The 26,410-nt window shown below is 44.1% G+C and overlaps 1 protein-coding gene and 1 long non-coding RNA gene across 11 annotated transcripts in view; one reads left to right on the plus strand and one right to left on the minus strand.

Annotated features, from left to right (window-relative positions):
* The window catches only part of PDSS1 (decaprenyl diphosphate synthase subunit 1), a 52,711-nt gene extending 33,013 nt beyond the window's left edge, over positions 1-19,698 (minus strand). For 3 of the 7 annotated variants that reach the window (XR_002524205.2, XR_001906222.3, XM_003903479.4), the window contains exons 1-5: positions 19,228-19,698; positions 14,966-14,998; positions 12,674-12,738; positions 12,022-12,130; positions 7,197-7,327 (exon numbers count right to left, since the gene is read on the minus strand). Coding sequence is in view for 4 of the 7 variants with exons in the window: in XM_003903479.4 (XP_003903528.1) it covers positions 7,197-7,327; positions 12,022-12,130; positions 12,674-12,738; positions 14,966-14,998; positions 19,228-19,356 (467 nt within the window). In the remaining 3 variants the exon portion in view is untranslated. Of the gene's footprint in view, positions 1-7,196; positions 7,328-9,404; positions 10,766-12,021; positions 12,131-12,673; positions 12,739-14,965; positions 14,999-19,227 lie in introns of those variants that run through there. The other 4 variants (XM_017962608.1, XM_021943126.1, XM_017962606.3 and 1 more) reach the window with 4 other exon arrangements.
* On the plus strand, positions 2,278-18,738 carry LOC116269490. 4 transcript variants are annotated; one of them, XR_004177074.1, is made up of 3 exons: positions 2,278-2,470; positions 8,637-8,793; positions 18,663-18,738. It is a non-coding gene; the product is annotated as an uncharacterized LOC116269490 (long non-coding RNA). The 4 variants fall into 4 exon arrangements; XR_004177073.1 differs by lacking the exon at positions 18,663-18,738 and adding an exon at positions 14,325-14,363; XR_004177072.1 differs by lacking the exon at positions 18,663-18,738 and adding an exon at positions 11,508-11,610.
* Positions 19,699-26,410: the final 6,712 nt, after the last annotated feature.

Raw genomic sequence — 26,410 nt, forward strand, 5'->3', positions numbered from 1 at the left:
TTGTTTTAACTTGATCATAACAGTCATAGATTTGTTAGCACTTTAATGTCAAGAGAAAATAATTGGTATCTAAAAGCAGCAACTCCTGAATATTTTTGGATTTAGTTGTGGATATAATGGATGTCTGCAAAGTTGCATCATAAATGGTACGGGGTCCACGCTCTTGCTTATTTGCTTGCCACTGAAGAAGCACTTACAAGAGCTTCTGAATCCTGGGATATGTGGAGAGAGACCCCTATGACGATATCTGGATCTGCAATTTACCCAGGTTGCTCTGCGCAGAGCTTTCTCTACAGGGTCCAGGGTACTATGGACTATCCAGCATTCGGTTCTTTCAAATTGGGCATGGGCAAGGGAAGTGTGGGAGTGCCCAGGCACAGTGGCTCATGCCTGTAATCCCAGCACTTTGGGAAGGGGAGACAGGCGGATCACTTGAGGTCAGGAGTTCAAGACCAGCCTGGCCAACATGATGAAACCCCATCTCTACTAAAAATACTAACATTAGCTGGAAGTGATGGTGCATGCCTGTAATCCCAGCTACTCGGGAGGCTGAGGCAGAAGAATTGCTTGAACCTGGGAGGCGGAGGGTGCAGTGAGCCAAGATTGCACCACTGCACTCCAGCCTGGGCAACAGAGCAAGACTCAAAAAAACAACAAGAAAAGTATAGGAGTTGATTCCTTCGCAGGCAGAATCAGCCTCATCCTGGCATGGAGGGTGCTGAAGAAGGTGCACACACCACGGTCACAAGCCCTGCAGCCCTCTTGTTCTCACTGAGGTTCTTATGCTTGACCTTGCACTCATGCATGAAATGATGACCATCTGCTCATCAAAATCTCCACCTTCGTGAGTGTCCCTTACTGTAGACTGTACTTCAAAGATCCGTTTTAATAGTGATTACGGACATATCCAAAGTGCCATCTTCTAGGTGAAAGACAAAACCATGTCCTTTGGTAGCAACCTTCTTGCCTAACAGCAGCAGCAGTGGCTGGCTCAATGACGCAGAACACACACAGAAACCAAGAATGGTTCTAGAGTTGTTAGTGGCCTGACCTTTGGAATCACTGGAGCCAGTCAGTGCTAAACGACTGTTTTGTTACAGTCTTTCCAGTGATAAGCTGTGGTAATTTCCTTAGTTTTTATAGTGCTATAAAAGTTACCTCCTCTGAATACACGATTGTTCTCAAACCTGGACTCTCAACCTGTTATCTAATGTGAAAACTGTGACTTATAATTTGACCCTCTAAACATCTAGTTCAGCTTTGAAAACTGGACTAATGTAATTCAATGCCATTGACTGTTTGCAAAATTGGTATCAACTCTGTTTTCTGGACATGTCAAGTCTGAATTACCTATTGTGTGGATTCCTACTTTCTCTACCCAGATACCATGGTTAGCAAGATTCAGAAAGAAAACAAACACGGGGTCCTAAGCTTTTCAGGGCCCTACTTCCCTTTGAGAATAAACTGTAAGCCATAGAAACCCTTCCCCAGAAAAATCCAAATATACACAAAATACTGCATACAATGTCAAGTGGTTTACAGATACCCCACAACTCCCCTGAATCTTAAGTTAAGAACTCCCTGTAATCTAGCAGGGAACATTTAATGGACAACTGAAAAGCTTAATAAAGGGAAATATAAAAATCAGTAAGTAGTAGTTTCTCCCTCTTGCTGTTTCTTAAGATATACCTATCGTTTATTAAAATCCCCTCCAAAGTTTTGTTTTAAAAATCCCTCATTTGTTTTGTTTTGTTTTTGTTTTTGTTTTTTTGAGACGGAGTCTCGCTCTGTTGCCAGGCTGGAGTGCAATCGCGCGATCTCGGCTCACTGCAACCTCCACCTCCCGGGTTCAAGCGATTCTCCTGCCTCAGCCTCCGGAGTAGCTGGGACTACAGGTACCTGCCACCATGCCCAGCTAATTTTTTTGTATTTTTAGTAGAGACAGGGTTTTACCATGTTAGCCAGGATGGTCTTGATCTCCTGGCCTCGTGACCTGCCTGCCTCAGCCTCCCAAAGTACTGGGATTACAGGTGTGAGCCACTGCGCCTGGCAAAAAATACCCAATTTAATACACACCTCAGAAGCAAAAAAAAAAAAAAAGACACAGTATCTGATAAGCCTCCTAGGAGCCATTAAACTTTGATTGTCAAAGGTTTAAAATGGTCTCCCTCAATTATGACATCACCAACAAGCAAGCCTGTCAGGTTCACTGATCTGGGGCCACTGAGGCTGGAGGGGCCTCTGCTGGCCCTGAACATAGATGGTGATGCTCCTGAATCTTTAGCTGCCGTTTCCTCCTACTTTCCTAAGCCTTTCTCAGCAAAAGCAAAATCACAAATGGCCCAGCTCTCCAGAAGCCTCGTCCCTTCTTCTTAAGTGGCATGGAGATAATACCTACATATTTAGTCCTTTAAGTGCCTGATCCAGAAGAGTCCGCAGAAAGCAAGTACTGGAGAGCAGAACTGCTAAGGTACTGTACCACCCAAACCCACGCCAAAACCGTGACTTGTCCCCATGCCGGACATTGTCTCTGCACTGTGACTTTCCTAAGCCCTGCTCCAATCACTCACAGGGAGAATGAGGCTGCAGTTCAGACTTCCCCGGGAGAGGGCAGCAGTGAACTTACTATTTAAACTAGCAATGGCTTTTGTTATATTCTCCCATGTTTTCTGCAACTAACAATTTATACAGTTTCCATAAGGCAGACTGAAAAAACTTCCAATTGGCCGGGCACGGTGGCTCACACCTGTAATCCCAGCACTTTGGGAGGCCAAGGCCGGTGGATCACCTGAGGCCAGGTGTTTGAGATCAGCCTGGCCAACATGGCAAAACCCTATCTCTACTAAAACACACAAAATTGGCTGGGTGTGGTAGCGTGCATCTGTAATCCCAGCTACTTGGAAGGCTGAGGCAAGAGAATTGCCTGAACCTGGGAGGTGGAAGTTGCAATGAGCTGGGATTGTGCAACTGCACTCCAGCCTGGGCGACAGAGCGAGATGCCATCTCAAAAAAAAAAAAAAAAAAAAGAAAAAGAAAAGAAAAAGAAAACGAAAAACAATTATGGGGACACTGGGTGATAGTACTTAAAGCAGTTAAAAAAAATTTCCTTCCCATGTTTATTTCTGAGAGCAATGAAGTGTATTATGAATTAAGAGGGAAATTAAAAATATAAACACATTCTCTAGGCCAGTGATTCTCAACCAGGGGTGATTCTGTGCTGTCTGGCACCGTGGGACATTTGGCAGTGTCCGGAGGCATTTCTGATAGTTACCAACTCCGGGGCATCCAGCAGAGACAGCGATGCTGCTGAACATCCTGTAATGCACACGGCAGCCCCACTGACCCCCAACAAAGAACAATGTGGCCCATAATCTCAACAGTCCCGAGGCTGAGGAACTCCGCTCTGGACCACAGGAGATGTTATTTCAAGTCTGGCTCAGAGGGAGCGTTTTTGCTGTTCTGCCTTCCGGTAAAGTGAAAGTGATCCTGATGACGGTTAAAGGTCAATGCCAGAGATTTCACTGCTTGCTACAAATATACGGTGAGCTCTTTGAAAGGCCCAGCTAAAGTGGCAGCCAGCCCTGGGCATGGACAATGTGCTGGACAAGGCAGGGCCAGCAGCAGGGCAGAGAAAGCTGTGGGCAGAGGTGAGCAGCCACTAAGAAGCAATATCTGACACTCATTCTTACAGCGTCATTACTCAGTATTGACACATCTTAGGCATTCCTTAAATATCTACTGAGAAGGGGAAATATAATACAAATGTTCAACACTAGGGAAATGTATTAGTACATTACAGTCTACTGGAATTTCCATCAATAGATTATATGATGTAATTGTTAAGACATTTCATTATTTTAAAAACTTTTTTTTTGAGACTGAGTCCACGCAACAGATGACTTAGACTTGACATGTCCAGAAAACAGAGTTGTGGTGGATTCGAGACATGCCCCCAGACCCCCCGTCAGTGCACGACTCTGCCCCAGCTGCTGTACCAGGTATGGTTGGTACCTGTTGGCCTTCATTCCTTAGCCTCTTCAAGGATTGCCTCGGCTACAAAGCGTCCTCTCACCATAGGCTGTGCCCCTTCGGGAGGCGGCCCACATCCGAGGACTGAGAGATGAAGGGCCATTCTACCTGCACACCCTAGAGGGCGTTTCAGGCTGTTGATTGCAGCTCAGCTTCTCCTGCTCCCCAGTCCTGTTTCCTCTCCCCCTGGCTCAGGTGTCAGTAATCCCAAGGGATAATCCCAAATAAACATCCTGTCCTGAGACTTCATCTCAGAGTCTGCCTCCTGGAAAACCTAACTTGCAACAGAGCTCAGCAAAACGCAAGCTCATTTTATTAAAGAACCCAGATCAAAAAAGAGCTTTATGGGCTAGGCACAGTGGCTCATGCCTGTAATCTCAGCACTTTGGGAGGCTGATGAGGGCGGATCACCTGAGGTCAGGAGTTTGAGACCAGCCTGGCCAACATGGTGAAACCCCGTCTCGACTAAAAATACAAAATTAGCCAGTCGTGGTGGCACACACCTATAATCACAGCTACTCAGGAGGCTGAGGCAGGAGAATTGCTTGAACCCAGGAGGTGGAGGCTGCAGTGAGCTGAGATCGCGCCACTGCACTCCAGTCTGGGTGAGACTCTGTCTCAAAAAAAAAAAAGGTTTATGATAAATGGATTTCTATAAAATTGCTTCACTCACTGAATGCAGCACAATTATGGTGTCTGCATGTTTCTCTGACAAGCCAAACCTAGCCTGCTCGGCAGCCTCACTGAAGACACTGTTATCAATGGCACCTGGATCTTGGCACCATCCATTCCTGTGTGAAACTCTTTTAGCTCGAGGAAGTGAATATCATTGCCAGCAATCAGGATAACAGACTACCCAAATTGTGCTGCACAGAGATCTGTTGATACCAATTTTACAAATAGTCAATGGCACTGAATTACATTAGTCCAGTTTTCAAAGCTGAACTAGATGTTTAGAGGGTCAAATTATAAGTCACAGTTTTCACATTAGATAACAGGTTGAGAGTCCAGGTTTGATAACAATCCTGTATTCAGAGGAGGTAACTTTTATAGCACTATAAAAACTAAGGAAATTACCACAGCTTATCACTGGAAAGACTGTAACAAAACAGTCGTTTAGCACTGACTGGCTCCAGTGATTCCAAAGGTCAGGCCACTAACAACTCTAGAACCATTCCTGGTTTCTGTGTGTGTTCTGCGTCACTGAGCCAGCCACTGCTGCTGCTGTTAGGCAAGAAGGTTGCTACCAAAGGACATGGTTTTGTCTTTCACCTAGAAGACAGCACTTTGGATATGTCCGTAATCACTATTAAAACGGATCTTTGAAGTACAGTCTACAGTAAGGGACACTCACGAAGGTGGAGATTTTGATGAGCAGATGGTCATCATTTCATGCATGAGTGCAAGGTCAAACATAAGAACCTCAGTGAGAGCAAGAGGGCTGCAGGGCTTGTGACCGTGGTGTGTGCACCTTCTTCAGCACCCTCCATGCCAGGATGAGGCTGATTCTGCCTGCGAAGGAATCAACTCCTATACTTTTCTTGTTGTTGTTTTTTTGAGTCTTGCTCTGTTGCCCAGGCTGGAGAGCAGTGGTGCAATCTCGGCTCATTGCAACCTCTGCCTCCCAGGTTCAAGCAATTCTTCTGCCTCAGCCTCCCGAGTAGCTGGGATTACAGGCATGCACTATCATGCCCAGCTAATGTTTGTATTTTTAGTAGAGACGGGTTTCACCACGTTGGCCAGACTGGTCTTGAACTTCTGACCTCAAGTGATCTACCTGCCTTGGCCTCCCAAAGTGCTGGGACTACAGGTGTGAGCCACCACACCTGGCCTAATTACAAAGACATTTCAGAAATGTGCGAAACAGTTTAAAATACAATGGTAAGTAAACAAAGCTGAACACAAAATTATATGTTAATGTCTTGAATGACCGAATACAGAATGGACGGGAAGAGAGGAGGCGATTGCTAGGCGAGATACGAGGGAAAGCCTTTTACCTTTTAAGATTTCCTTTACATTGAAACATTGCAGGCTTTTTTTAATATTACAACTTTTATATATATTCAAAATGTAAGAGTTGAGAACCAATAGCCAAAAAAAGTCTTTCTTTTTGGAGACAGCGTGTTGCTCTGTCACCCAGGCTGGAGTGTACTGGTGCAAGCACAGCTCACTGCAGCCTCCAACTCCTGCATGCAAGCAATCCTCCTGCCTCAGCCTCCCGAGTAGCTGGGACTACAGGCATATGTCACCATGCCTGGCTAATTTAAAATTTTTAGTAGAGACAGGGTCTTGCTGTGATGCTCAGGCTGGTCTTAAACTCCTGGGCTCAAGCGATCCTCCTGCCATGGCCTCCCAAAGGGCTGAGATTACAGGTATAAGCCACCTCGTCCAGGCTCAAAATGTCTTCTTTAAAGATGATTTCGCTTCTGTACAATTCAGAAGGTCACAGAAGGCGGCCACCCCAGTGTGTGAGTTTGTTGCCCAGCATAATGGTGCACTTATCACTTTAGAGCAATCAATCTTTGTTCCCTGTGTATGATGATTAAATGTATTCACCTGTCCTAGTATTACATTGTTTGCTTCCTAACAAGAAAACCAAATTTGGCTCTGAAATTTTTAAAAAATGTTAATTTGCAGTTAAAGTTTTTCTTCCATGAACATTAAAAGGTCTTTTAAAAAAAAGATGCCAGACTAGATTCCAGAGTGACTTTAGTGACTTAAAGTCAGAATCTAAACATCACAAAGTGAATTTTTAGGTACATGTTACTTTTTTTTTTTTTTTTTAAGACAAGAGTCTCACTCTGTCGCCCAGGCTGGAGAGTAATGGTGTGATCTCGGCTCACTGCAACCTCTGCCTCCCAGGTTCAAACGATTCTCCTGTCTCAGCCTCCCAAGTAGCTGGGATTACAGGCACCTGCCACCACGCCCGGCTAATTTTTTTTTTGTATTTTCAGTAGAGGTGGCATCTCACCATGTTGGCCAGGCTGGTCTCAAACTCCTGATCTCATCATCTGCCCACCTCGGCCTCCCGAAATGCTGGGATTATAGGCGTGAGCCACCGCACGCAGCAGGTATATGCTAATTCTTAAATGGGAAAGAAACAGTAACCTTGGGAAGAAAGACTTCCCAAATATAAGAACCAAAAAGGAATGAACAGAAGAGCTCACCGGGAGTTGTTATGATGAATATTGCATGCTCGGGCCATTAGCGCCACAATAATTGGTCGAAAGGCTTTCCCTTTTCCATCAAAGTAGTACTCAGACATTTCCTTAAGTTCTGATGTTGATATAAGCAGTTCCTGAAATAAAGTTTCTCTGTGTCACAATGGCATCAAAACTGCACAGAAAGCCATCAGGATTCTTTTTTTTTTGAGATGGAGTTTCGCTCTTGTTGCCCAGACTGGAGTGCAATGGCATGATCTCAGTTCACTGCAACCTCCGCCTGCCGGGTTCATGCGATTCTCCTGCCTCAGTCTCCCAAGTAGCTGGGATTATCCGCCACAATGCCTACTTTTTTGTATTTTTAGTAGAGACAGGGTTTCAACATGTTGGCCAGGCTGGTCTCAAACTCCTGACATCAGGTGATACACCCGCCTCAGCCTCCCAAAGTGTTGGGATTATAGGCATGAGCCACCGTGGCTGGCCAAGATTTCTACTACAAAACTTTGGTTTGATTTAAGTGTATTCATTTCAATTGAGAAATTCAACACTCCGTGGGCAAGGCTCCCACGCTGCAGGGCCATCCACCTGGCTGTCCTGAAGGCTAGAACATAAACAACGCCTGGATCAGCAACAAGTGGCCTGAGTGCTAGAACAGATACTGCCACCTGCCCCTGCTAATAGCATCAGACACCAGAAGACTCCAAGAGACAGCAGGAGAGGGAAGAAAGCACTAGGTGGCTAAGGGACTCTGGGCTCATTGACAGCCGGACAGCGAAAGGAACAGGGGCTGGTTCGCAGCTTGAAAGATGGAGGCGGGAGGAGAAAGATGGGGAAGGTGGAAGCCAGTGGCCGTCGGGAGCCTGTGAAGCAGGTGGGGGGTGTCGGTGTCCTGGGTAGGGTGGCAACGTTGTTTAAATTTTTTAATTTTTTAGAGACAAGGTCTTGCTTTGTCACCCAGGCCTCAGGGCAGTGGCACGATCGTAACTCACTGCAGCCTCAAACTCCTCAGGGCAAAGCTGTTTATGAGGGGCAGGAAGATAGTAAGGTCACAGCCAAGGAGAAGAAGCAGGGCTCAGTCTATCTGGCTTTGCCTTTATTTGGCAAAAGACATTTTGAGGGTTCACAGAGGCCCATGTAAGTGCATAGAGCCCATATAAGGCATGGGCTGCCTGATTATAAGGAGCCTACAATTGAACTGGAGAGAGAAACATTTTGCAAATATGAAACAATCAATGACGAATCCAGTGGTAGCATGAACAATGCTATACATTAAACACATTAAAAGTTCAGGGAAGGAAGAGATCAGTGCAGGCTAGAAAAACCAAGTATTTCATGGAGGAGATGGGCTTTAATGTGGGATTAGAAGCCTAAACAGGGTTCTGACTCACAAAGAGGGCGAGAGCCTTCCAGCTGACAGGTATGTGTCGCTTGTATCTGCCACTCCAGGACATGCTTGACTAAGTCAGAGTTTATCCCCCGGACGCAGTGGGAGCCAATGAACCCTCAGCCCAGCACAGGTGAACACAACAAAGTGGGCCCATCGTTAATTCAGCAAATTACCGACTTAGTGCCAGGCACTGTAACAGACACAGAGGTCAAAAAGGTAAGACAAGCCTTGCCTACAAGGAGCTCAGGGTCTAGATGGGGAGAAGTAAAACAATCACTGCCTTTGACACAACACAGTGTGATGGGTGCGGTGCTGTCACCCAGGTAAGCTGTCCCCTTGGAAGCTGAGACAGGAAGGAGAAGAGCACAAACAAAAGGACTAGGGGCATGGAATTGCCTGGCCTGTGGCAGTGGGGACTGACAAAGGGCAGACTAGAAGCACATGGAGGGGAAGGAGAGAGACAAGTCCTGGGTTCTTCCCAGATTCTCCAAGGAACAGGAAAACAGCAGAACAACTCGTGGGGGAAAAGTAGAGTCTCAGCTGAGTTAAGTCTGAGACCGTCATGACCGCCCCATGGCGTTCCCCGTGAGCAGTTAGCTACCTGGGTGTGGGAGATGTGATTCAACCTGGAGTAGTGATATTATTTGGGAGACGTAAGTATGGACACGGGTATATAAAGAATAGAGAGAGGAGGGGGCCCATGGAACCCCAGGGAATGGCAGAATGAAAGGAAGTGAGGTGGAGGTGATAAACTGAAGAACATTCTCAGGACAAGGAGGAGGAAGAAAGTGCAGCATGAAGGGAATCATGTTTCAAGGAGGACTTACAGTTAATAGTGCTCAATGGTCAGAAAACCAGGAAGTGTCTGCTACAGTAGGCAGCTAGTCAGGTATGAGCAGGGCAGGAGGGGGCTCCCCCATCCACAACAGGAAGGTCAGGTGACCATCAGGTGATGGTCAGGCAGTTGTTAACTGTGTCTCTAAAATACTAATTGGTCACAGCTGGTGCCAAGGGACGGCAGTCTCTCGTTAGAAAAACCTGAAACTGGTGATCAGCTTCCCAATAAGATCTCAGGAGTTGGGTGAGTCGGCTCAACCATGCACACTAAGAGGCAAAATGGCAGAGCTTAATTGGTATATGTCCTTCTAGGAACACTGGGACTGGTATGGGAAGAATGCCTCAAGTGAGCATGCGCAAAACTCCGGTACCCACACTGAGCATGCTCCCCTCAGAAACACTGGCGCGTCACTGCGCATGCGGGCAGCCCATCCCAAGAGAAGAATCCGGGGAGACCGGATGCAAGTCCCTGGAAGTATGCCAACATCTAAAACCCAAATTCCAACCTCAAACCACACACTTGATTTCTCAGGTCACCAGCTTGGCCCTCTTCCAAGTGTACTTTACTTCCTTCCCTTCCTGCTTTACACTTTTCTCTCCTGCTCTAAAACTCGCCTCCAGTCTCTCCTGCCTTAGGCCCCTCAGTCGAATTCTTTCTTCTGAGGAGGCAAGAACTGAGGATGCTGCAAACCTGTACAGATTTGCTGCTGGTAACACATCCATTGGATTGAGCACAGGGAAGCTATCAGTCACCCAAGCAAAACCAGCTTCAGAGGAGAGGCTGGAAAGGGGGGCCCAGTACAATAGTGGAGGGAACCTGAAGGCACTGGAGAGAGGCAGAGGGCAGGGGATTCTGTGACGGAAGGGAGGGAGTGAAACACTGGGTCAGTGGATGGGCCTTTTAAAAATGCAGGTGAAGAAACTGAACACCCAATGGATATAGAAGAGAACATGCCAATGAAAGTTTGCAGACAGAGGGAGAGGCCATGTCTGGGGAAGTTCCTAAGGAACTGGGGAAGTGGCTAAGGGATTACCCCTAGAGAGGGAAGGGACATGACTTCCATGGGTGGAAGGAGAGCAGGCAATCGCCAGAGAAGGCGCAGGCAAGCTGGCCAATTGCAACATAACAGGAGCTGAAGGAGTTCTTCTTCCACAGCCCCTACTGTCTATGAAACAGGAAGTAGTGTTGTCATCAGAATATGACAGTCGTCAGTGTACTGGGGACTTGAGGAGGAAAGGAGAAAAGTGGGGACTTGTAAAGGGTGAGCAAGCTGAGGGGGGGCATACAGACATTTCTGGGAAGCATTTTATTCTTTTATTTATTTATGTATTTATTTATTTTTTGAGGTGGAGTCTCGCTCTGTCACCCAGGCTGGAGTGCAGTGGCGGGATCTCAACTCACTGCAACCTCCACCTCCTGGGTTCAAGCAATTCTTCTGCTTCAGCCCCCATAGTAGCTGGGATTACAGGCGCATGCCACCACCCCCAGCTAATTTTTGTATTTTTAGTAGAGATGGAGTTTTCGCCTCCTGGGTTCAAGCAATTCTCCTGCTTCAGCCTCCCAAGTAGCTGGGATTACAGGCGCATGCCACCACCCCCAGCTAATTTTTGTATTTTTAGTAGAGATAGAGTTTCACCATGTTGGCCAGGCACTTGAACTCCTGACCTCAAGTGATCCCAGCCTCCCAAAGTGCTAGGATTATAGGTGTGAGCCGCCGTGCCCAGCCAATTTTTTTCTAAAGACAGAAAAAATGTCTTGCTCTGTCACTCAGGCTGGAGTGCAATGGTGGGATCATGGCTCACTGCAGCCTCAAATTCCTGGGCTTAAGCAATCCTCTTGCTTTGGCCTCCTAAATTGGTGGGATTACAGGCACGAGCCACCGTGCCCAACCACATGAGGTTGGGAACTACTGAAAGTTTTCAGGAAAAAGAGTTGAATGAAGACAGCCATATTTGGGGCAGACTGGCAATGACATTCAGAATTAGATAAGTAAGAGACAGCTGGAGTCACTGGGAGGTGGTGGGTTTTAAGAGGAAAGGTGGGATAACTCATTGGACAAGCATGAGCTACCTGGACCTTTTTTTTTCTTCAGGTTCACAATCCTGCCATAACCTCTTTATGGATATTAATACATATTGCCTGGCACTGGGTCACATGTGGTTCTTGCTCAAGAAACATTTGAAACTTGACCATACATGAATCAAGACTGCAAACTGCATTGTACAGATGTGAAAACCTGCATTGCTTTTTTGTAATCCCAGCACTTTGGAAGGCCAAGGCGGGTAGGTCACCTGAGGTCAGGAGTTCAAGACCAGCCTGGCCAACATGGCAAAATCCCATCTCCACTAAAAATACAAAAACTACCCAGGCGTGATGGCACACGCCTATACTCTCAGCTACTGAGAAGGCTGAGGCAGGAGAATTGCATGAACCCTGGAGGCAAGGGTTGCAGTGAGCTTAAATTGCACCACTGCACTCAAGCCTGGGCGACACAGTGAAACTCCATCTCAAAAAAAAAAAATTATTATAATAATAAAAAATAAAATAAAATTTTAGTAAGTTTTGGTAAGCTAAAACATCACATCACAGCAGAATAAAAAACTCACCTTTCTAATGTCCTCATACAGACCTTTCAAGTCTCTCCAACCGAGTTTGAAAGGATCGGTGTATTTTTCACCACTGTGTGTTTTACTGTCCGGGGTTGTGTGATGAAACCTGGGACATGCAAAAATGCACATGACTTCATTTTCAAGTAAGTTTTATATACATATATATTTAGTAGACTCAGATATGGAAAATTCAGCCCAAATACTTGCTAGAAATTAATCATGAATCTGAAAAGGTCATTATGATTTGGAAAAACATACAGAATTCTGTTCTTGCTAAATGACAGATCAATAGATCACTTTTATAAATGGGACCTCGAGAACCCACAAATTCAAAGATAAACTAAACTATGTTCATTGTGTTCTGCGTTGAGCTCAAACTTTATTACATTCCTGTTTTTTGAAAAGGCAGAGATCTACAATTTAGAATAGAAATTTACAGGCAATATAATTAACAATTTTAGGCCGGGTGCTTATGTCTGCAATCCCAGCACTTTGGGAAGCTGAGGGTGGGAGGATCGCTTGAGGCCAGCAGTTCAAGACCAGCTTGGGCAACATAGTGAGCTCCCCATCACTACAAAAAAAAATTTTTAATAACAATAAATTTAAAAATGGATAATTTTAGTAGTTGCAGTATGGACTGTAAACTTACCGTGATATACTATATACATTTGGACAGGCAGATGTTAAATGCTTCACAAGATTAATATAGGGTATCTATAAAATAAAAATGTCAAGAAATTTGTAAGAATATTCCTGAAAAACTGTAACATTGGATGATAATACCCCCATAATTATAATCTTTATCTTCTAATCACCCATTTATAGGCAGATTGCAAACTTTAGAGAAAGAATAATTTTAAAAGTTTCCTTTTGTTATTACAAAATACTTGTATTGCAGAAGACATAAATAAGAAAAAAGGAGAAAATAAAAACCATCTTCAGTCCATCCCTTGCCCCAAAGAAAGTCAATTTCCATATTCACATCTATCTTTCCAGACCTGAAAAGTAGTTTTAGAACAATTTCCTTCCATTTAACTAAGACTGGTCAGAGGAAAAAGATTTCAATGGCAAGGAAGGAATTTATATTTATATAAACACTGTCTACTTTAAGTTCTTGTTCCTCAACATACTTTGGAAATGGTACTTTTGGATAAATATTGTCAAAAAAAAACCAACCCACCTCAGGACATTTTGATATTACACATGGGAGAACAGAGTTTGAAAGCACATAAACCAGGGTGTTAAAAGTAGTTATTCTGGAATGAATTGGATTGTGGGGGTGTTTTGTTTTATTCCTTCTTTTGGTAGATATTTTCTGATTCTTCTCTAATGAACATGTATCGCTCTAGCCATATTACAATGACAATGAAGGTTGACTTTGCCAGGCAGCAGTCAAAGTAGTTGGTCTGAGTTTCCTTCTTTCCCTGGCAGCATTACATATTCATTAAACCAGTAAGAACTTTCATGATGTCCCAGGCAATTACCATGTAACAAGAAAACAAAGTGACAATCCTTCCTCATGCTTTACATGACAACCTATGTCTTTCAGTCTACCTGGGTAATTAATTCATATGAGTTCAGTATTTTATTACAATACTTATCAATAAGGGCATCTTAATGGAAGAGTAAAAGTTCTTCAGTAAGAGACTTAATAATTATTATCAGGTCTCTAGTAATAGTTATTATTATTAGAAATCCTGAGCAAAAGTGATCCTCCTGCCATGGCCTCCCCAAGTGCTGGAATTACAGGTGTGAGTCACTGCACTTGACCAAATAACTATGATTAGTTATAATAACTAACTGAACTAACTGAATAACTTTTTAGTTATTCAGTTAGAGAACTCTAATCTGGGTTGAAGGATTAAAATTACATAGCTAATTAGTACAGGGGGCGCTTTTTACCACCGAGTGGCCTAAAATTTATTAGTAGCATGGACTTTGGAAGACAGATCTCGATTCAAATCTCAACATTTGTGTTACTTTGTGACGTCTTTCTGATAATACCCACTCATGGAGACAGGTGGAGATTAATTTAGAGAGCATATATAAAGCTCTTAGCTCAGAGCCTAGTACACAGTATACATTATATCTATTCAATCAAGCTACTATTTTCTGCTTTAAAAGTACTTTAGAGCAGTTTTCCAATGTGAGGTTAGAAGTGCTCAGAAAAGCAATGAAGTATGAAAAGAGAAGGGCAATAGTCATTTTCTAATTCCGATTTTGTTCCTTACCTTTCCCTCATACACTCTCTGAAAGTCAACCTTGCCTCTCATGAATTTACTTTTATTTTATTTTTCCAGGCTGGAGTGTAGTGGTGCAATCATAGTTCACTGCAGCCTCAATCTCCTGGGCTCAAGCTATCCTCCCACCTCAGCCTCCTGAGTAGCTGGGACTACAGGGACATGCCACAACGCCTAGCTGATTTTTAAAATTTTTAGTAGACACGAGGTGTATCAGTACATTTTCTCATTGCTATAAAGAAATACCCAAGACTGGGTAATTTATAAAAGAAAGAGGTGTAATTGACTCACAGTTCTAAACGGCTGGGGAGGCCTCAAGAAACTTACAATCATGGCAGAAGGAAAAGGGAAAGCAAGGCACCTTCTTCAACAGGCAGCAGGAAGGAGAATGAGCACAGGAGGAACTACCAATCACTTATAAAACCATCAGCTCTTATAAGAATTCACTATAACAAGAACAGCATGGGGGAATCTGCCCCCATGATCCAATTGCCTCCACCCAGGCCCTCCCTTGACACATGGGGATTAAAATTCGAGATGAGATTTGGGTAGAGACACAGAACCAACCATATCATTCTGCCCCTTGCTCCTCCCAAATCTCATATCCTCACTTTTCAAAACCAACCATTCCTTCCCAACAGTCTCCAAAAGTCTTAACTCATTCTAGCATTTAACTCCAAAGTCCAAGTCCAAAGTCTTACCTGAGACAGGTCAAGTCCCTTCCACCTATGAACCTGTAAAATCGAAAACAAGTTAGTTACATCCAAGATACAATGGGGGTACAGGCATTAGTTAAATGTTCCCATTCCAAATGGTAGGAACTGGCCAAAACAAACGGGCTTACAGGCCTCATGCAAGTCCAAACTCAGCAGGGCAGTCATTACTTAAAGCTCCAAAATGATCTTTGACTCCATGTCTCACATCTAGGTCACACTGATGCAAAGGGTGGGCTCCCAAGAACTTGGGTAGCACTGCTTCTGTGGCTTTGCAGGGTTCAACCCCCACCACTATTCTCATGGACTGGCATTGAGTGCCTGCAGCTTTTCCAGGTGCACCGTGGAAGCTGTTGGGGGATCTATCATTCTGGGGTGTAGAGGATGGTGGCCCTCCTTTCACAGCTCCATTAGGCAGTGCCCCAGCAGGAACTCTGTGTGGGAGCAGCAACCCCACATTTCCCTTCTGCACTGTCCTAGCAGAGGTTCTCTAAGAGGGTTCTCCCTCTTCAGCTGACTTCTGCCTGGGCATTGAGGCGTTTCCATACATCCTCTGAAATCTAGGCAGAGGTTCCTAAATTGTTGTCTTCTATGCACCTGCAGGCTCAACAGCATACGGAAGCCACCAAGGCTTGGGGCTTATAACCTCTGAAGCAATGGCCCAAGCTGTACCTTGGCCCCTTTTGGCTACAGCTGGGAAGCAGGGCACCAAGTCCCAAGGCTGATCTTGCACAGCGCAGCAGGGCCCTGGGCCCAGCCCATGAATCCATTTTTCCCTCCTAGGCCTCCTGGCCTGTGATGGGAGGGGCGGCAGAGAAGGTCTCTGCCGTGCCCTGGAGACATTTTCCCCATTCTCTTGGCTATTAACATTGGGCTCCTTGTTACTTATGCAAATTTCTGCAGCCAGCTTGAATTCCTCCCCAGAAAATTCTTTTCTATCACATCTTTAGGCTGCACATTTTCCAAACTTTTATGCTGTGCTTCCCCTTTAAATTTAAGTTCCAATTTCAGATGTCTCTAAAGCTCAAAGTTCCACAGACCTCTAGGGTGGGGCAAAATGCCGCCAGTCTCTTTGCTAAAGCATAGCAAGAGTGACCTTTGCCCAATTCCCAGGAAGCTCCTCATCTCCATCTGAGACCACCTCAGCCTGGACTTCATTGTCCGTATCACTTTCAGCATTTTGGTCAAAGCCATTCGACAAGTCTCTAGGAAGTTCCAAACTTTCCTACATCTTCCTTTCTTCTTCTGAGCCCTCTAAACGATTCCAACCTCTGCTTGTTACCCAGTTCCAAAGTAATTTCCACATTCTCAGGTGTCTTATATCAATGCCGACTACTTTGGTACCGATTATCTGTATTGGTCCGTTCTCACACTGCTATAAAGAAATTACCCATGACTGGGCAATTTATAATTATAGGAAAGAGGTTTAATTGACTCACAGTTCTGGATGGCTGGGGAGGCCTCAGAAACTTATAATCATGGGGAAGGAGGAGAAACAAGCACCTTCTTCACAAGGCGGCGGGAGAGAGAATGAACACAAGAGGAACTACCAAACATTTATAAAACCATCAGATCTTGTGAGAACTCCCTATCATGAGAACAGCATGGGGAAATCCACCCCTATGATCCAATTACCTCTACCTGGTCTCTCCCTTGACCCTCCCTGGTCCCCAGTTGTAACTGGGGATTACAATTCGAGATAGATGTGGGTGGGGACACAGAGCCAAACCATATCAGGAGGTCTCACTAAGTTGCCCAGGCTGGTCTCGAACTCCTGAGCAAAAGCAATGCTCCTGTCTCAACCTCCCAAAGTGTTGGGATTACAGGCGTGAGTCACCACACTCAGCCAAAGAGAAAGTGCTAGGTAAGAATCAAAGACATAGCCGTGTGCCAATCCTCAAGCATGGAGGATTGCTTGAGTCCAAGAGTTCAAGACCAACCTGGTCAACACAGAAAGTCCCCATCCCTAAAAAAAAAAATTTAAAAAAAAAATCAAAGATATACTGAGAAGTGATTTGGCATGATCACATGCACACTGGTTTTTATCCTATTACAATATTTGTTCACACTACTAGTGAAGTCAGGAGAATGTACAACCATTAGGAGGTAGTAGAGCTCTGGTGGAGAGCAAGACTTGGCTTAATTATTGCTGCTATTTGTCCCTGTGGCTTAGTTATTGTAGTTCTGTGTCCCCAAGGACTATCAGGCCCTGAAGAAACCAAAACATACATGCTTGAGGCAGACACCAGAATGCTAACATATTAACGTACAGTGAAAAGCATCACTGACACACACACATCAGAAATACATGGTCTTGGCATCACGAGTCCACACAATCCCTCCTTGTCATCATTCAGGCAGACAGGAAGGCCATAAAGCATATTCTCTCCAGAAAAGCACACTTTCCCTGGCTAAAGTTGCTTGGTGGGCATGAAATTTTTTTCAAAAGAAGTGTCAGGCCAGGTGTGGTGGCTCATGCCTATAATTCCAGCACTTTGGGAGGCTGAGGGGGGTGGATCACTTGAGGTCAGGAGTTCCAGACCAGCCTGGGCAACACAGTGAAATCCCATCTCTACTAAAAATACAAAAATTAGCTGGGCCTAGTGCTGTACACCTGTAATCCCAGCTACTTGGGAGTCTGAGGCAGGAGAATTGCTTGAACCTGGGAGGTGGAGGTTGCAGTGAGCCCAGATTCCGCCACTGCACTCCAGCCTGGGAGACAGAGTGAGACTCTGTGTCAAAAAAAAAAAAAAAAAAAAAAAAAGCATGTGGATGCACCCATCTCTTCAAATACTGGCCTCATCTGTGGAACTAGAAATATCTGAAGTCTGGAGAGAACGGTCCTGAAATGGATCCCAGCAAAGCCTCCTTTAAGCCTCTTTTTCCACGTGCCCCTCACCACCCCCCATTCTGTTCTCTTTACTGTCTAGCCTTGTCTAGTTGCCCAGCTGCCATTTGGTCTCCAAATGTCTTTTTTGCTTTTGATTTTTTAGAGATAGGGTCTCACACTGTTGCCCAGGCTGGAGTGCATTGGCACTATCATAATAAATAGCTCACTGTAATCTTGAACTCCTGAAATCGAACGATCCTCCTCCCTCAGGCTCCTGAGTAGCTGGGACTACAGGCATGCACGACCACACTTGGTGATTTTTTTTCCATATTTTGTAGAGACAGAGTCTCGCTATGTTGCCTAGGTTGGTCCCAAACTCCTGGCCTCAACCGATTCTTCCACCTCAGCCTCCCAAAGCGCTGGGATTACAGGTGTGAGCCACTGCACCTGGCCCAAGCCTCGTTTTGGATAATTTGTGCTATGCATCCACTTTGGTACAAAGTAGATATTTATAAGTGTTATATATTTCATACTGGGAAATTATGTTTGATGAGAACACGGACACAAAATCTGAATTTAAAGAGTACTAAATTCAAATAAACTTAAATAACAGTGAGTCCATAGATTTTGTACGGTTATGCTAATAGCATGGGCCTACCCCATGGCACACTGAGAATCATCACAAAGTGCAGAAGGGCTCACAGGGGCTAAACTGACCAGAAGTGGAGAAAAAGGAGATTGGAACCCAAAGGCAGCAGAGGAGACCCTGAGAGAATGGGCTATCGCTGAGACTCTGACTTTAGAGGACTCCAGGGTTTCTCTCCTCCTGATGGCCTCGGGCCTTTCTCCTTCCAGTGCCATTCCAGCCCCATCCAGGTATGCTCTCCTTCCGAAGCCACTGCTGGACACCTAAGGTCCGGTCCACCCTAGCACCAGCCCTGCATTCTCCACAAGACCTTTTCGGACTATTCCGAGGCCGATTTGATCCTCCGTTTCTCGGAGACAGCTCTGAGCACCTTTGACTCTAAAATTTCAGGCGAGATCTGTCTTCCTCTAACTCGAAAGTAAATAGCTGCAGCCGCTCTCCAGGCTTAACCTTGTCCACATCGCAGCAGTCAATCTGATCGCTCCCGCGCTTCCCCCAGGACCCGGCTACCACCGCTTTTTCCACTGCCCCAAACGCTCCCGGGATGCCCAAGACACCGCTTTCTGCAACCCCGTGTAGGGCGCCCCTACTTCAATCCAACGCTCGGCTCCGTCATACCGCGGGCACCCCTCCGCTCTGGAGTCCCACCCCGGAGCTACCCCGTGCGCCCCCGCGTCGCGATGCACGTGCTCCCTGCTCCCATTCATTCCGCCCGCCGCTGTCATTGGAGCCGTGACCTCTGAGCCCCGCCGGGCGCGCGCCTCCCAACCTCACCTGCGCGTGGGCGTCCGCAGCTGCCTGCGGCCCCCGCGGTCCCGCAAGGCCGGGGCAGCCGGGCCCGGGGCTCCGCGCCGCCGGCCTCCAGGAGCAGCCGCGCAGCCACCGCCACCAGCGGGAGGCCATGGTCGGAGTCTGAAAGTCGCGGCAGGACGGCGGCTCCGCCTCTGGTCGGCGATCCTCCTCCAGGGACCCGGAGCCGGAAACCTGGCACAGGAAGCGCGTCGGCCACACCCGGGCCCGCGGTTCGCTCCTCCCCGCGTATGGCCCGGCTGCCAGCGCCGGGACCTCGGGTACCTGCCACTCCGCAGCCAGCGGGGACCACGGCCGCTCCCGAGAGGCAGCGGGGCAGGGGCGCGCGTAGATCCGGTCTGGGGACCCCGGGCGTGACCTTCCCCGGGGCAAGCCTCCTATCCCCACCCCTTCCCGGAAGCCGTGCAGGGGGACTGGCCACGCCTCCAGTCATAGCAAAATGTCCCTGTGGGGACCTTTTATTAGCAAGAAATAGCACCGCGCGCGACTCTTGCAGTCACTAACTCTTGTTCTGCGTGTTTAGGCAGAAACATAACTCAGAGAATCGGGTTCCCGCTCCGCAGCCTAAGCCAGAGGCGACGGTTTCCGCCACGCTATGGTCGGCTGCCTTTGCAATCTGTTCTTGAAGGAAGTTCCAGCCCATCGCATCTTCCTAGGAACATGTCGACCACGATCAGGGCTGTTGTGAAATAGGAGCTAAAGTAGCCTAGTGTCTTGACTTTTGGACTCTCCTCCGAACGCCTTGTAGGTATAGTTTGGCAATCTTGCTCACACATGGGTGTGAACCTGCGTGTACCCAGCCCGGGAGATACTGGAGTCTTTACAGGATTAGTACCCCTCATGGGTTAGAAATACCTTTTTTCCTTAGCTCTAAGGCCAGATCTACTGGTGCTAAGAGATAGCGTGTTAGTTAAGCATTCGGTGCATGCACTCAAACACACAGAGCCAGTGAGATAGAGGGTAAGCATTAGAGATACGGAAATGCAATTTAGTACTCAAAAAATTCACTCTAATGAGGAAATAGTCCAGCAAATAGGTAATTGCAGTTCCCTGATTCATGTATTTTCTCGTTCTTCTTGCGTTAAAGAATGCGGTAGCCTCATAGCTGGGTACATTAATTTCATATTTAGTCGTGTGGGTTTTTATGGAATGAAGACATCATAGACTGTATAAAGACATCTATAAAAATAAGCCAGTTTGATGGGTTTTTTTCATCTTGAAGAATGGCATGTAAAAATATGCAAAGTGCTTTACGAGCACTTTGTAGATTATCTTGGATTAGGTTTATATATTAAGAAACATCCCACAGGTAGAACTTGCCAAGTAGAGTGTGGCAATAAGCACTCAGGTTGTACTTGACAATCCTATGACTAAGACATTATCATTTGCCCTCTTTTGTATATAAAGATAAGGAAACATATAGAGAAAATACCGTATTGTCAAATAAGTATCACATTCAAGCTCACACAGTTGACAAGTATGGCACTACACAATTTTGTTAGACCATGTTCATTTACAGATTGCTTGACCACATTAAAACAGACAACATTGCTCTTAAAAAGATGCTGTAGGTTGGGTGCATTGGCTCAACCTGTCATCCCAGCACTGTGGGAGGCTGAGGCAGGTGGATCACTTGAGATCAGGAATTTGAGACCCGCCTGGCCAACATGATGAAACCCATCTCTACTAAAAATGCAAAAATTAGCTGGGCATGGTGGTGCAAGTTCTGTAATCCCAGCTACTTGAGAGGCTAAGGCAGGAGAATTAGTTGAACCTGGGAGGCAGAGGTTGCAGTGAGCCAAGATTGTGCTACTGCACTTCGCCCTAGGTAACAAAGTGAGACTCTGTCTTTTAAAAAAGAGAAAAAAAGATGCTGTAGTATTGCAAGGCTAAGTAGAGAAAGCAAATGAAGTTCCTCAAGACTTCCAACATTATAGCTAAACTCTTGAGAAAAAACAGTAACCTACCAATTGGACATGCAGAATTCATTTAACCCAGCTAGGCCAAGCATCAGTTGAGGAAGTTAAAAACATTATCTGAGTTTTGCAGGTAACTGCTAAAGAACAGACTTCTTTAGTCTATTTTGCTGCCCTTAGACAAATGTAAGAGCCAGTACAGATGGAACAAAATGGCCTATGTGTAACTGAAAGTGATCAAGGCTGTCGTTTTGATGTTGGAGTATTAGGTACCCACGAAGACATTTTCTTGCCATATTGATGATACTATTTAAAACATAATATCTACAATAGGACCAGGTTTTATAGCCAAAGAGATTGTAAATATAATACCAGGTCAGACAGAGTGGGTCATGCCTGTTATCACAGCACTTTGGGAGGCCGAGGTGGCAGGATTGTCAAAACAGGTCAGGATGTCAAAACCAGTTTGGGTAATATAAGCAAGACCCTGTCTCTACAAAAAATAAAATTAGCCAGGTGTGGTGGTGTGTGCCTGTAGCCCTAGCTACTCAGGAGCCTGAGGCGGGGAAGTTTGCTTGAGCCCAGAAGTTCGAGAGTTCGAGGCTACAGTGAGTTGTGATCATGCCACTGCACTCCAGCCTGGATGAAAGAGTGGGACACTGTCTCCAAATAAATAAATAAATAAATAATCATATGTGTTACTGTGTCTTGATTTACAGTACTGTGTGAAACATCTCATCCTGTTGTTACTAAATAAATGATCAATGAATTATCCAAATTATCGTACTCTGGTAAGCACATTTATTGAGAGAAAAGGTTCAAACACTTGCAGTGAAAGCTAGTTTCACTCACTTTTTTGTTGTTGTTGTTAGTTTTTGTGGATTTCATAGCCTTGTGCAAAACTGAATTCTAAAGAATTTAATGTTGCCAGTACCGATTTTCCTGAGATCTTAAGACAGGGGGTTAGTATGCTTTTGGAATTTTCTCTGGGGTTTTTAGTCTATGACTTATTAGCTTGTTAAAGCATCAAATGAGTGAGGATTGAATATGCCTGAAATAGCCTTCTTTGTTCCACGGCTGGTGATCACATGTATTGACCAGCAGCTGTCTTGCCGGGACATGCATCAAGCGGTAACAACATGACAACTACTAATGGAACGTGATATGCTGCCCCTGCCCTACCAATGTTAGATCATCATAAAGGAGATTGTGCTAATTATATAATCTAGTTAATTCCACACAAAGGCTCTCCCACAAAAGAAGAAAATATACTGTTGGTTCTTCCACTTATAATCATATTGTCCAGTTTTCTGGTGTGAATGCTAAAATCTGCCACTTTTTGATTGACTACACGTTTATTCCCCCAGGATGCTACCTTATAATACATCATGGTCTTAAGGGAACATATGAAGGGCTAAATATGGCCCATATGGCCCATGTTAGCCTGTTTTTATTACTCATTTGAGGAAGCTAGAAAATTGCTGTTGTAACTGACATTTAGTTCACTTAAGCCTGGATGGAATAAATTGGCGTTACTCCACACATGGGAGCAAATTGTCCTGATGCTACCTTTCTCCAGTGATTTGAAATGTTATTTTCACTATATAGAAAATATTTTACAGCTTTTTGTTGTTTCTGTGCTTTTTATTGAGTTCCATTGATCTTTGCATCTATTTTTAGAATAGCAATATTTTTTATTGTATTCTTTTAATTTTTAATATAAGCAAACATGTTTATCTTGCTTAAAAAATTTATCTGTTTATTTTTTCAGATTTACACACTAAGATTGTCTATTTCTTCAAAAAAAATCCTGCTAGGCTATTAATTGGATTCCCATTATGTTTATTAAATAATTTAGTGACACATTTTGACAATAAATCTCTATCCAGAAACAGGATTTTTGTCTCTTCGTCTTAAAGTTTTATTAATACACCTACTCTCTTCTATTTTTTTTTTTTTTTTCTGTTTCAATGCTTTGGATTGGAAAAACAGATTACGAGTTTAGGTATTGTTTATAAAATAAGAGTAAATACATTCTGAGAGTCTAAAGCGTGTTCAAAGCTTTCTTTTCCTCTACAGCTTTGAAAATACGGTACATGTGTTTCAGTGTATGGACTTCCTGAGACATGGTTTGTCTCTGCAGAGGCAATTTCTAAACTTTCAGCTTTGTGGGTGGGCATCTATCAAATGTGGGATCTACAGCAGTTTTATGCATCTAGTAAGGCATGTATTACCCGGTCTTAAATTATTTGTGTATCTTCTATACCTGTTTCCTTTTGCTAATTGTGTTTCCAAAGGGCAGAATGCCTGTGATTATGTGCCTAATGGATTTTGGTTCCATTGAATTAACTAGTACTATACTTGTAATTCTGTAATGCAGCTCACCTCCATTTAAAAATATATATTTTTGGGCTGGGTGCAGTGGCTCATGCCTGTAATCCCAGCACTTTGGGAGGCCGAGGTGGGCGGATCGCCTGAGGTCAGGAGTTTGAGACTAGCCTGACCAACATGGTAAAACCCCATCTCTACTAAAAATACAAAATTAGCCGGGCATGGTGGCATATGCCTGTAATCCCAGCTACTTGGGAGGCTGAGGCAGGAGAATTGCTTGAACCTGGGAGGTGGAGGTTGCCGTGAGCCGTGATCACGCCATTGCACTCTAGCCTGAGCAACAAGAGAGAAACTCCATCTTAAAAAGAATATCTCTCTCTCTCTCTCTTTGATTTACCTTCCGTGAGTGAAGATCTTTGAAGACAGGGTATGTGTCTTCCCGTTTTAAACTTTTTCCATTCCCTAGCCTCTTGAACAGTTCCATGACGTACTGTCCTAAATTCATGTTGGCTAGGTCGTGTTGAAATGACAAAGTAGCCTTTAAATAACAAAGCATGAAGAAAATAGTGACTTGGGTTTCTTGAAGAACCAGACTTTCTAAGGGATATTAGTGTTGTATATGTAACAAATGAGAACATTAAGAAAGATGTTTTATTTTATCAGCTATGTTGCCTGTTGATCGTGTTAAAGAAAATTATGTTCATAAAGTGAAAAACTGTATTTTTTCAATCTCCTTCCCAGCTCCTTTCAAATCAAGAGTATGTCTTGTAGCAGTTTCAAAGGTTAGGCATTATTTTTTCACAATACAAATACTTAAGTCACTAAAATATTTACTTAAAATAATTTTTTAGAGTTAATATTATTAGTCTAATTATACATGACTATCTGTGTTTAAAATTCAAATACTAGATGTCATTCTTAGAAATCACACTTTGATACTTAGTTTCAACTTAAAGTTGTCTTACAAGGAAAATACGCTTTTGTGAAAAAGAGGAAAATGAGTTAAATTGTTATCTTAGATATCCTTTATCTAATGGTCTCTCATAAATTCTCAATTTTTTCTCATAATATAAATGAATTTGGGTTAAAAATAGGACTTTTTTTGTAGTTTCTTAAGTGAATTTGTCCTAGGAAAAATATTGTTTTACCATGCATCATAAGAAATCCATAAAAACTTTAGAACCATCTAGTAGAACTAATTTTTCCCAAACAGCATAAACATAGACAGTGTGGTACATCTCTTATGAAAAAAATTAATAATATATTTTCAGAAGAGGTTTATTCTTTGAATTTTCTTCCATTAAGTCTCTATTCTTAAAAATTATTAGGCCAGGTGCAGTAGCTCCGTCCTGTAATCGTAGCACTTTGGGAGGCCAAAGTGGGAGGATCACTTGAGCCCAGGAGGTTAAGGCTGCAGTGATCCATGATTGTGCCTCTGCACTCCAGCCTGGGTGACAGAGTGAGCCTGTGTCTCAAAAAAAAAAAACAAACAAACAAACCTGAAAGATGACTTCAGTTTGTAAATTTGTTTTTCCTGCCTCAGGAAGTTCTAGAAAATATTTTGGACCTTGATTTATCTGTTTCAGAAACAGACGATTTTATCCAGCTTGTAAGTGGCGAAAAGACAGTGTTTGGATCCATTCCACTGGCTCACCAATATGGAGGCCACCACGTAAGAGTAGCAACAGCACCACTTCCCTTATGCAAATAGAATTATTTGATGGAAATGCTGTCCTACTAAAGAAATTATTTTACATTAAGTTTTAAATTAGTGCATTGGGAGTTCAACAAGATGTGTCTAAAGGAATATGCCATCAGAGGATGTTTCTAGATTAGCTGATGTGATTTCTTCCTGTGCTAAAGCTGGAGGCTAATTCTTTGAATGGAATGGAGAATACTGGAGCAGCATAAATATAAATTTCCTGTGGATTATTGCTAGAGAACTCATTGAGTGCACTTTTGGCACTTTTGGCAAAATGAGGTAGTACAATGTGTCAATATAAAAGGACAAATAAGCCGGGTGCAGTGGCTCATGCCTATAATCCCAGTACTTTGGGAAGCTGAGGCAGGCAGATTGCTTGAGTCTAGGAGTTCAAGACCAGACTGGGCGACATGGCGAAACCCTGTCTCTACAAAAATTAGCCAGGCATGGTGAGACGTGCCTGTGGTCCCAGCTATTTAGGTGGCTAAAGTGGGAGGATCGCTTGAGTCTAGGAGGCAGAGGTTGCAGTGAGCCGAATTTGTGCCGCCACACTGCAGCCTAGGTGACAGAGTGAGACCCTGTCTCAAAAAATAAATAAATATAAAACAATTAAAAAGAAGGACAAATAGACTATAATTATATCAAGATAGCCATAAAACAATTTACAGCTACTAGAATGGGAGTAAATCAAGATTCCTTCGGGGTGTTATTTGTACTGCAGAAATCAGGAAGGAATTAAGGAACATTCTGGAAATTCAGCAAGATGTTAAGCAAGAAATTAAGCAACAAGTTCAGGGTGTGGTATCTGACTAATTAAAAACAGAAACGAGAACATAGAACCAGTTGTTGTGACTGTGACTTTCCTGTAAGCTAGATAAGATTAACACTCTCTGGTGGTTTGGGGGCTTTTTGGTGATGCTGGTTTGCTCAGAAACAATTTTTAAGACACATAGTAAAGTATCATAAGATTGGTATAGGATTAAATGAGGAAATACATGTAAAGTGCTTAACATGTTAACTATTACAATTATTATAACATCAGGTTCTGGTTTGCTGGGTTAGTTATATCCTTTCTTCTTCAAAGTCCTATAGACTAAAAGACAAAGTAACCAGCCATTAGGAGGACTTTAAGGATCACCTGTGACAAACTTGAACATCAATTTCTTTTTCTTTTCATCTTTTAAGTTCAGGGGTACAT

This window comes from Papio anubis, chromosome 11 (genome assembly GCF_008728515.1).
Source record: "Papio anubis isolate 15944 chromosome 11, Panubis1.0, whole genome shotgun sequence".
Classification (NCBI taxonomy): Eukaryota; Metazoa; Chordata; class Mammalia; order Primates; family Cercopithecidae; genus Papio; species Papio anubis.